The sequence below is a fragment of the Oryzias latipes genome, chromosome 6 (genome assembly GCF_053564925.1).
Source record: "Oryzias latipes strain Hd-rR chromosome 6, Olatipes_Hd-rR_3.1".
In the NCBI taxonomy this organism is placed as follows: domain Eukaryota; kingdom Metazoa; phylum Chordata; class Actinopteri; order Beloniformes; family Adrianichthyidae; genus Oryzias; species Oryzias latipes.
In genome coordinates this window covers 16976964-16988941 of record NC_136242.1, presented here as the reverse complement: position 1 = coordinate 16988941, position 11978 = coordinate 16976964, and the positions used below count along the sequence as shown (strand labels likewise).

Sequence of the window (11978 nt, the reverse complement as noted above, 5' to 3'; positions counted from 1 at the left end):
CTGCTTCACCTGTGTGACTTTTCTGTCACTCAGTGACCTCAGATAAATTGATGAATACTTTGCTGCAGCTTGCAGCCTCAGCATGTAATGCCAGTGTGTGAAAGCCCAAAGAACACTTCTCTCAGGTTTTTTCTTTTACCCTTTTCTCCTCTAAAACCACATTAAATACAACTAAAGTGGGGATTTCTTTCAATAGTAGCACCTACAAATAGTTCCAGTCCTGCTCCAGCAATGTGGTAACAGACAGAGTAAACGCATCAAACTGTGACAAGGTCTCCAATTCCAAACAAACATCTGCTTTTCTTCAGGCCTGCTTTCCTTTAAGAAAAAAGAGGAAAAAACTCCAATGATGTTCAGCCAAAAGTGATGTTTTTCATTTTGCCCTCTGTGCAACGTAAACATAGAAAGTTTAATGCATATCCCTATAATTTTTTTTCATGCCAGCTCAAAAGAGGCCAAAATGTTTTCATAAATCAATTCAAAACTTCCATGAATCGCGTGAGGGATGCTCTTTCTTAACCACACTCAAAGTTTTCAGTCATGTTGCAGCAGCGTGTTACAGTTTCCTTACCCACAGATGCAGCGTTAGTGTTATCACTGGGCTGCCTTTCTAATCTAATTGTCCTCTACAATGAAAGTGAGATGAAAGACGTCCATGTCATAGAAAAGAGCTACTCCTTCATTCTGCCAAAAAAAATTGGAGATTTGGCGCCCTCTGGTGGTGATGATATGAATTGTTTAAAACTCCAATCTGCAACCAGAAAGGATTTTTATTCTTTTGACTTGTAGGGAAAAAACGGCCTCAATTGTGGTGTATATAAATTTTAAGTGAGAATATAAGTTACTTTTTATGTCATTTTGATTAACACAAGTGCTATCTTAGATGACCCCACCCTTACATTGATGTGTTCTCCCTACCATGACAAAGGTGGATAAAGGTGGAAAGATTTCATGTCACCCATGGACACCAGTGAAGATCAAAACTCATTGAAGAAAAAAGGTTCAGAGCACTGTCTAGTGGGTCTAGATGACCCAACTCCCAATGTTAAAATGCCTAGCATAGCACAAGGGTTAATGAAGTCCCCTTTATTACATATATACGTTTGATTATAAAAAGAACTTTTAAACATTTGAATCCAAGAGAAAACTTAAAATTGAAGATGGGTGAATTTTTGAAAAAGAAAAAAAAAACTGAAGCTTAACAAATTTTTTCCAGACTCCAAAAGAAGCAGTGAGGTAAAACCCTCTAGTGGACAGACACAGAATTGCACACATTGTGGAGGAGTTTTTACAAAAAATTATTTATAATATGATACAAGGTTATTTGTGCAAGAGGTCGTTGTTGGGTCAAAACCTGTACAAAATGAAGAAAGCAGTTTAAATTCAATGGCAACCTGAAAAGCAGCGCAGAGCATGGCTGCTGGACCATGACTGTGGTGATGTCACCAAACAATTACTGAGACATGTTTGCGTATTTATATAAAGTGCAGACAGGGTGAACACTCGCAGTGAGGCGCCGTTTGGCTGAGAGTGGACCTGCGTCGCATACTGGAGAGCAGGCCGCATTAAAAAACTCTTCACCAGCGGAATATAGACTCTATTACAAAGCGTATGAAAGGGTAACGGTTTTATGCAACATATTGAATCGTACAAATATCAATATGAACACTTGTAGAAAAAGGGTCTTCTAAAATTCCCATTTATACAGTTAATAATAAAAAAAATGATGCTCCGTTTATGGTGAAGCACCACAGACTTAGTTCTCCCCCACAATGACCTGAAGTAGAAGAAAGGCTTAACGTGTTGTTCAAGGGGAGAAAAACGTCTGAGCTATAAGAAAATATATGCAGTTAGTGACTTGATTACATGTTTTTGAATATATTTCATTGTTTTGGGGTTTTTTTTTCCAGGTTACAAAAACAAAAGCATCACAGTCGAGTCTGGAGAATACAGGCAAGAGAAGAGACACAAAGTGGTCCTTGGGACTCTTCAGCACCTCTCCATGCTAAAATAGCAGTTGCTGGGGGTTCTGCCTGGAACATCTAGATCTGCTGGGAACCCTGTGGACAGTAGGGTAACTGTGAGCAAAGTTGTAACGAGCTGCTTGATAGTGGTGTGTGTCGAACGCAGTCCTCACCGAGTTGGTTCGTTTGCGTTTCCAGCAGTCCGGGTTGATTCTTTTCTGTTCCTCAGCCAAAGCTTTGGCCTCCATGGTGTACATCCTCCTTTCTTCATTCTTCATCTTCTTCCACTTGTCTCCCAAGATGACACTTATGGCTCTGGGGGAAAAAAAAGGAAGAGTTGAGAGGATTAATCATCTTTTATCTCCAAAAAAGACAGAAAATGTAAAAGAAAAAAAAAGAATTGAAAGATGGAGATAATAATAGACAACACGTTCAATTGTTGGAACAAAAATGAAGGTAAAAACATCAACCTTACAAGCTAGGAAATGATTCTATAATTCATCAAATCTGAATTGTTTAGCTGCATAAGAGAAAATCACAGAAATGAAAACTTTTCTTTACCATCACGTTTAAAAAGGAGTCAATTACAATAAATATTAGGGCCACCATAGAAGAAGAAAAATAAACAAATGTTTGTACATTTATGCTTCAAAAAGTCACAATTTCCCAAGAATAAACCCTTGTTTTTTTTTTAGAAAATAAATGTTACATTTAGCATTGAAAATGTCTCAACAAAGAAATGTTTCATTTATGTTGCAGACGTTTCAGAGTAATCAGATTTCTTTTTTTTGTTAATTTAAACCTATTTTCATGAAATTACAACCTTATTTTTACAAAAGCATGACTTTTCCTAAGTAAAATTGTGGCTTTTAAATCACATTTTACAACTTTATTCCCATAAAATTTTGACTGTTTTCTTATCATTCTTCTCACGACTTTTCTCATAATTTTACGAGTGTATTTGTGAAATGTTGTTTTTTTTCTTTTGATTTATTTTTGTAACATTTGGACATATTTCTTATACTTTTAAGACATTTTCTTCTATTACAAATGTATTCTCCTTTATTTATTTATTTGTCTTTTATGATGGCCCTGACATAGTCATAGTCGGTAGCAATTGTTGTGTTTTTTGCTTTTTTAAGAAGAAATGGACCAAAAATGGAAAAAGGGTCCTAAATAGCCTCTATTTAGTATAAAGTACAATATTGTTTATAATAAAAACTAAATAAATTGTACCTTTTATAAACATCCATAAAGTAAATGTTCTTAATAGCAAATTTCAATAATAAATATAGCAAGCCCTAATAAATAAAGGTTCAAGGCTAGTGTCTCGCTTTTTACAAAATGTTTATATAGAAATGAATATTTGTGCTGGGTGGATGTAGACACTGACCAGAGGGTGAAGCCCCTCTGTGGGTGGAGGAATGCAGACCGCTCTACCAGAAGCTTTAGGACCAGGCGGCTCTCAGACACCTTTTTAATCAGCCTTTAAGGTTAAGAGTCTTAAACTCTGAAGAGCTTTGAACTTTTCTAAAGCTTCATACAACTTCAACGAGCCAGATGAGCTCGATCTTCAGATATCATTTCCTCAAAAGGTGCACCCAACGTGTCCACATGCTCACCTGTTGTCTTTCCCAGGGTACATCTGGGTGTACTCCACTCTGTATTTCTTGGCGAAGAGCATGAAGGCGTTCATGGGCCGCTTGCACTTGGTGGGCGTGGCGCCGCTGGCCGTCCCTGAGTTGTGGCTCCTGCTTGATTTGCTGCTGGAAGACTGCGGCGAGCAGGAGCGCTCCAGCTTCTCGCAGTCTGGACTGATGGCGCCCCCGCTAGAAAGGGAGGCCCTTCGCTGGCGGGCCATGCTGCTCAGGACGTATACGGCTGAGGAGTCCAGGGGGGTGAAGTCATAGCTGCAGACAAACAGAGAAACAGCAGCACTTGTTCATTCAATTCACCAAACACAAGTTAGCCGTTTTGGGGTGGATACCAATAAAAACCATTGTTTTCTCCCTCATTCTTAAAAATGTCTGCTCTACAACCATTGAACTCAGATGAAAGACTATCTTAGCTGTATATATTTTAGATACCGGAAAGCAAAACAATAGAAATGTGAACAGAAATCTTTGGAAAATATAGCAACATTTACTTTCTGTTCTACTCAGAGGAGGGTGGAAATTTCCATTAACAAAATAGTTTACTACACAGTCCAATCTCCATATAACGAAAAGCTGCTTTAAATCAAGAGGAAAGTACAGCCCTTTGGAAACCTGAGTCCAGAAGACTTTGTTCAAGAGCAAGCCTTGCATTTGCATTCAGGAGCCCAGTGAACTGCCTGGAAACATGCAGTGTCAACAGCTGGTCATGTGGGGGCAGTATTACCCAAAGTCTAGGGGACTGGTTAAGATTTTTTTATGCTTTTCTTCTTTTTTATTGCCTTCAAACAAGTTTCCTTCAATAACTGTGTTATCTCTGCTCAAGTGAGAGCAAATCAAACTGTTTCCAACGTTAAAGTCTGCCGTCCTCACGTCAAACAGCCAACGAGTCCTGTTGACGACCAAACGATAGTGTGAAAATGCCCTTACATTAAAGTTCATATTTTTAATGTCTTCCTTGAAATATCAACTGCATTTTAAATATGCAAAAGCTGCAACCTGAAGTTTTATTATACCGAGAGGCCAAAACTATTTATCAGTCACTAATTCTGTCCTATTTAAAAGGATGACAAAAGTCTGTCATGTTCATTATAAATACACTACAGAATAAAAAAAAGCATCCAGGAAATCCCATTGGATAATTTTCAAAGAATTGATTTGAATAATGGTGCAGAAAATAAGTATTAAGCTGCTATAGACGAGCAAGAACTCTGTCCCTCACAGACCAGTTCTTTCTTCTTTAAGAAGCTCAGACTGCAACCTCTCCCCCATGACCAAGACCAAAGAGCTGTCAAAGGACACCAAGAATAAGATTAAACACCTGAACAAGACTGGAATGAGCCAATCTACAATCAGAAAGCAGCTTGGAGAGAAGAGATCATCTGTTGGAGCAATAATTAGAAAATGGAAAAAATACAGGATCACTGATGATCCCACTCTACCTGGAGCTTCATGCAAGATACAAATGATCTTGAGAATGGACAGGAAACAACCTAGAACTACGCTGGGGAACTGGTCAATGACTTGAAGAGAGCTGGAACCCGAGTGTTACTATAGTGACACTTTGCATCATCATGGATTAAAATCCTACAGGTCGCCATAGGTCCCCGTGTAAACCAGCGCATGTCTAGTCCCATCTAAAGTTGACCAGAAACCATCTGATTGATCCAGACTAGGATTGGGAGAATGGAATGTGGTTGGAGGAGAAGATTGCTAAATTGCATTGCAAAAACACCATACCACACTGTGAAGCATGGGGGTGGAAACACCATGGTTCGGGGCTGCTTGTTTGCAAAGGGAGAAGGGGACGACTGATCTGTATTAAGGAAAGGTTGATGGAGCCATGTATGGTGACAAACCCCTCCTTCCACCAGTGAGAGCATTGAGGGGAAAAAGTGGGTGGATCTTCCTACATAATCCCAAACACATCGCCCGCGGAACAAAGATGTGACAAAGTAAAAAGCATTTTAAAGGTCTGGAGTGGCCTGGTCAGTCTCTGGACCTCGATCCAATAGAGAACGTGTGGAGGGACTTAAAGGTTTGTGTTGCTCAGCAACAGCCCCAAAACATCACAGCTCTAGAGAAGATCTGCATGGAAGAATGGACCAAAATAGCAGCTACAGTGTGTGCAAACCTGCTGACCTCTGTCATTGACAACCAGGGTTACGTTCCATAGCACTGAGGTTAATTCTTGTTATTGACTAAATACTCATTTTCTGCACATTATACAAGCCAATTGTTTAAAAATCACACAATGTGATATTCTGCATATTTTTGTGTTTACATTCTGTCTCTTAGTAAGAGTGTCTATGATAAACATTACAGATCGCTCACGTTTTAAGTTGGACAACTTATAGAATTGGCGACTCAAGTTTGTATAAAATTGAGGGTGATTTAATTATACCCTAAGATTTTTTTTATATATAGTTATTGTCTAAATAAAAATATCCAAACTACCTTGGTTTCTATATGGATGAAATATTTGTCGTTTTAATGACCAATAGGAGTATAGAATGGCCCGGACGGCCTATGATGGTCACCTTCTGAATGTGTCAAAGACAACAGAGTCATCACAGTTGATGGAATCTGGGTGGTTTGGTGGCAGGCACACATCTCCAAGTTGCATCTCATAGCAAGGAATCCCATGATGCACCACTGTAAGGCTCGGATAAAATGAAGACCAACCTGACAAACGGATAAAACGTTTCATATTAGTTTGAATTCTGGAGAAGGAAAACAAGCTGTCAGGTCCACAAAAGCTACAACAGAGAATCCTCCTCCTCAGCATGAGCAGCTGCTTCTGTACCTTTGTTCTTGACAAAAAATGGGTGGTCCAGTCTGCATTCTGCGGTCAGAAGGCCTTTTTCCATTGAGCCCGAGTCAAAGGTCAGTTTAAGAACTGCCTGGCCAAAAGAAATCGTCTCTTCATGACTCACCAACTTGAGTCCATCTGAGCCATAGCGCTAAAAAAGAAAAAAAAAGAAAGGAGATGTGTTTTTAACAGAAAATTAGATGAGGACTTATTTTACACTCCATCTAAAATATTCAAGTCAAAATCAAGAAGCAGTATTTGACAAAAAGTTTGCTGCAAATAAACTTTTCATGACTCTCTTGAAGCAGGAGATCTAACTGTGTTAAGTTTTGCATAAAAACTAAAACAAATAAAATAAATAGGCATAAAACATTTGATTATTTGTTTCAGTTTGTTTGCTTTTTGTTATCTAGAGTTTCTTTAAAGAACAAGAACATTTTTAAATAAATATTTACAGAAGACAGCGATTCCAAAGAGGAGGATACATTTTAATCTTTAAATCTTTCCCCGTATCTGAAAGTCATTCAATGGTATCACTGTATGACTGATCTCCCGCTCCTGACATGTCTGCCATCTTGTGGACACTCCTTGCCACAGTATCAGCTGATTCCCAGCTGCTGGGATCTCATATCCCTTATTGTACTTCAGTAACTTTTGGAAGCAGTACCTTGAGAGAGAATGAGGACGGCATCATAGTTTCATCGTCGGACTCGTCGTCTGAATCCCTGAGTTCGTCAGCTTCCTGCCACTCCACATTTGGACCTCGATGGAAACGTAGGCGAGTCCCTGAATATTGACGAGAACAACTCATGAAAACTTTCCATGTGAAAGGAAATATGTGCAAACAATGATAACTGCTTGATGGTTAATCTTTCTTTTATTCTCAGGCTTCTTATACTGTGAGGAGATTCATGTAAACTCTTTCTTGGGCTGTCCAGAAGCTTACTTATGGGAATTCTGTTTGCCTTTTAAGGCTGAACTTTATCAATAAATGCTCTCACACCAGTTTTCATCTGCATGTGTGGCAAACATCTGGATGTTTCAATCCTTTTTGGGTTTTTTTTTTCCATTGTTGAACCTTTTTTAAATTCCTAAGCACTTCAGCTAAACTAAAAAGAAACTCAGCAGAAGTGGTTTCTTTGTTTGGGCCCTTCTGAATGCATACTGTCTGTTTAACCCTTGTGCTATCCTAGGCACTTTAACATTGGGAGTTGGGTCATCTAGACCCACTAGACAGTGCTCTGAACCTTTTTCTTCAATGATTTGTGATCTTCACTGGTGTCCACGGATTACATGAAACCTTTCCACCTTTGTCATGGTAGGAATAAAACGTCAATGTAAGGGTGGGGTCATCTAAGATAGCACAAAGGTTACAAATGTGCAGACCTTTCAGGAAGCAGTGCCAGGCTGTTGAGGGCCACGAGTGAGACCAGGCCATGTCTTCATCATCAGAAAACGAGGAGGACATTGAAAAAACCCCAGACTCCGATTCACTGCTGGCCTGTTCAGAGAAAAAAGTCAAACATTTAATAATCAAAAAGCACACAACAACCGAGCATCAGAGGTGCGTTGCAAAGGGAGAGGAGGGTGTACCCTGACACGTCTGCGCTCCCCGAGGTGGCCTCTGGACGGGTTGGGTGCACTGCTTGCTAATGGGGGCCGGGCATAGGAATGTAAATTATTGCTGTTGCCAAAGATGTGAACTGGAGATGACCTGAAATCCAAGAATATAACAGAGACATATAGATTCCATAAAAGAGATGATGAAATTAGACTTCTGTGAGAGTCATAGAGTCACATTAGAGAGTTGTTCTGGATTGTAGTGATCATGCGAGGCAATTGATGTTCCAGTACCCCTGGAGAAACCTCCCTGTTTGTAATGTTGTGCAGATGTGTCCCTAAGGCCACTGTTTTCTTATCAAATTGTTGATGCTTCCTTGAGTTTCTTCAGTTTCTGATTTTGATCCAGCTCCCCCGACTTATGTGTGAATATCTCCAAAAATATCTGCAGCCCCCTCAGGAAGTGCACTGTCTTCTGATCTAAGCCTTAAGCTATGTTAACATCGCCCTCAGCGACGCACGCTCACGCGACCACTTCCAATGAAAAGTCTACATTAATGTGTGTTTCGGGCTTCCGCATTGAACATTTTCAGGTCTGCACGTCTCTACGTGAGTTTTTATGACTGTTTTCAGGCTCTACATACAAAAACGCCCGGCCTTTGAGCGTGTGTTGAAACTTTGACCAATCAGGGACTCCGATTTGTTGGCGCTGTATGGTTGTGTCTCTTTTAATTCAGCAAAGTGCCAACCGTTTGAAAATTGATCTTAGAGGAGAAATGAATAATTGCAGTTTGTGCCAGGACAGAATAATATGACACTAAGTCTTTCATATAGTGATGAAAGAAAAAGCTTGGAGCGAGATTCATGAGATTTGCACAGTTTTGTCATTACACACCAAGCCTCATCCAACTGTAGGTGGTGGACATGCACCAGTAAAAAGTAGAAAAAAAAGGAGAAGAAGACGTTCTCCCTACTTGTCCGGTGTGAACACCATATGCTGAATGCATGTTTTGTACAGTCCTGACCGGGCGTCACATGCCCCATTGTTAATAAAGGATTAGTGTTGCATTTTTTATCTCTTATCTGGAGGAAGTGGCCGGAGAGAGAGAAGTCTGAGCATCTTTGCGTAACCCTTGTGCTATCCTAGGCACTTTAACGTTGGGAGTTGGGTCATCTAGACCCACTACTAGACAGTGCGCTGAACCTTTTTTCTTCCATGATTTGTGATCTTCACTGGTGTCCATGGATTACATGAAATCTTTCCACCTTTATCCACCTTTGTCATGGTAGGGAGAACACGTCAAAGCAAGGGTGGGGTCATAGGATAGCACAAGGGTTAAAGTGAGACCTGGTCCCAGATGTGCTGAAGAAAATGATTGGATGGTTGGGAAATCCAAAAATTTCTCATTTGATCAAAGTAGTAAAAATAAAGCAGTCAACTAGATTTAATTTATCTTCACTATTGAAGATGTTTCACCTTTTCTCCAAGAATCCTGATTTCGATTCTCCAAGGAAACTTAAATCTCTTCTTCTTACCACTGTTTTTCCCATTTGAGAAAGTCTCTCTGAAAAGACGCGAAACATCTTCCGTCTACTACTTTGATGGAATCAACCTGAATAAATAAGAATCTTCAGAGACATCTTTGCTTTATTCTTTTTTTTTTAATGGACCGCAGCAACTTTCAAAGGTATATTATGATTTTATCATACAGTAAGTCTTTGATTTTTTTTTCCACCAAATGTCAGATCATGTTTAGACAGCATTACAGTAAAATAGGCTCAATTGAAAGAGTTATTTCAAGCTTTACATACTAACATGCCGCTAACTTGCCAGTCCTGTTTTTTGGACGCCCCACAGGTATACCGGCTCATGTTTTCACAGGTTTGAGTCGGTCTTTGTATCTACATTGCATGTATGACTGAGTCACGAACCTTATGTGTAGAGCATCCTTTAGCAAAGGACTCTGGGGACTGGTGGCAATTTTGGCCAACTCAGCGAGCCAGTTGGTGTTTGGGGCGCCGCTGAGCCCCTGATGAGACACCGCTCCCACCTGGAACAAGGCCGGAGACCTCTGGTCCTCCTCCACCTCCTGCAAGTCTGGCATATCATCTGAGAAAAAGTTGGGTTGCTTTAACGTTCAGTCCAAACACAAGAATCGGTTTACTTTTGTCACACGTGACTTTCTTTGTTCTGCTTTGTATTTATTTACCATAATCCATGTGGCACCCAGGTGATGGAGACAGGTCCTCATTACATTTCAGAGGATCAAAGGACTCGTCCATTGTGACAATATCTTGTCTTGTTTCTTTTTCCAACAGCAACAGCGCACTTATACCGCTTTCATCATCAGACTCTTAGCCATCAAATTCTGAGGGGAAATAAAGCAAATAAAGCGCTCCTGAAATCCATTTTGACAATGACATTTATTACTCTCATTCATCAATTTACATCTACGGTGAACGTGTTATACCGTTAAATCAAATGAACTTTGCATAATATTTTATGCTAATATAAACTTCCAGATTAAAAAAAAAAGGTTTTTCAAAATAAGGGGTCATAGAAAGTAAATAAATGTCTACCTCCACACTGTTTTTTAACGTGTTTATATCAAGGAATTAGGGGCAGCTTTTAGGGAACCATTTGTTCCAACACAGAAACCTCAGTGACGGATCATGTGACACGCTGCATGGAGGCCTTGTTTATAAACTCGGAGGTTGACGCATGCGCAATTGTGCTCATTCATTCATAACTGCGCAGCCAAATTCGATAAAAAGGCAGAAATTCGTCGAGAATAATAAGGCGAAGACCCCAAAATATATGCCACATCTTAACTACTTTTGATGATGTAAACAAGCTAAATGAATATGCGCGACGTTTTGGATTATTTTACGTTTAGTTTGTGTTTTATAACTAACATCCATTCTCAGGAAAAACAAATGAAAATATGTCCAAAAACAAAGGCAATCAATCAAAGAGCTGTAGTCATTTAAACACTAACAGCAGTAAGTACTCTTAAAACGTAAAAAAAATAATAAAAAAAAATGTTCGGTTTTACGACATCGAGAACACTGGGAGCATATTATTTCTGATTTTCGAGAAGAAGAAAAACACCCATTTAAAACATACATTTATTTTCAAAAAGACGAATTATATACAAGGCCCGGACATTACCAATTCCTCAAAAGCAGCAGCCGTTTGTTCCGCACAGCAGTAAGGCTCTTGAGTCTAACACTGTAAACAAAAGAATGTCAACAAGTTGAGGCATGACGCAACCTATGCCAGTTCAAAATGAATGACACCAAGACCTCCAGACGTCTTTTATCGACAATTATAGGGTAACGATAGCATTTGGGTCATTAGAAAGGCCTGTGAGAATCTACGAAACGACATTTGGGGTGTGTTTTTATTCAACAAAACAACAATCGTCATAGCGGAAAAAAGAAGAAAAAAAAACATTGGTCGATCTCTCTGAACCTTTCATTCGACACGAAAAATAACTCAATGACAACCTCTTTAAAACGCCAAATTATCCCCCAAAACGGCAGAAACGCACTAAAATGAAATCATTCCGTAGTCTAAACCGTTTATTTTTTTCAAAAAGTGCTAAACTTCTTACTTACCATACCTATCGCCTACCACAAACTCTCGGATTCAGTCGAAGGGTGGAAATGAATGTTACCACAGAAAGACTCCTATTGGTGGAGATACACGTCAATAAAACCATTCCGGGTTTTTCATTGGCTGACACCTCCAAGAAAAATAGAGGCGGGTCTTACTTTATTGATCATGTTCTGATTGGCCGAAAGTACAAGCCTGTTACTACCCAGTAACAGCTGATTGGCAATAACATGAACAATGCATGGGTGATTTTTTTTTTTTGCAAGGAAAGATTTTTCGTACTTTGTGATCTTTTAGGATTTGATTTTCATTTTAATGAAGTAGTCACTACCCAACGTTTGTTTTACCACTGTATTATGAAAAAAATAAGT

At 39.4% G+C, this 11978-nt stretch overlaps 1 protein-coding gene across 2 annotated transcripts; it reads right to left on the bottom strand.

Annotated features, from left to right (window-relative positions):
* Positions 1-1274: 1274 nt before the first annotated feature.
* hbp1 (HMG-box transcription factor 1) lies at positions 1275-11728 on the bottom strand. Of its 2 annotated transcripts, XM_011475958.4 has the most exons (12): positions 11610-11701; positions 11161-11220; positions 10199-10357; positions 9921-10098; positions 8022-8142; positions 7815-7929; positions 7096-7214; positions 6423-6579; positions 6157-6301; positions 3587-3874; positions 2138-2279; positions 1275-2060 (listed from the first exon to the last, which is right to left on the bottom strand). In XM_011475958.4, the coding sequence occupies exons 3-12, from the start codon at positions 10269-10271 to the stop codon at positions 2043-2045; spliced, it is 1356 nt and encodes a 451-aa protein (XP_011474260.1). In that variant the 5' UTR covers positions 10272-10357; positions 11161-11220; positions 11610-11701; the 3' UTR covers positions 1275-2042. The 2 variants fall into 2 exon arrangements, with proteins under 2 accessions (XP_011474260.1, XP_004069595.1); XM_004069547.4 differs by lacking the exon at positions 11161-11220 and having other exon boundaries at positions 11610-11728.
* Positions 11729-11978: the final 250 nt, after the last annotated feature.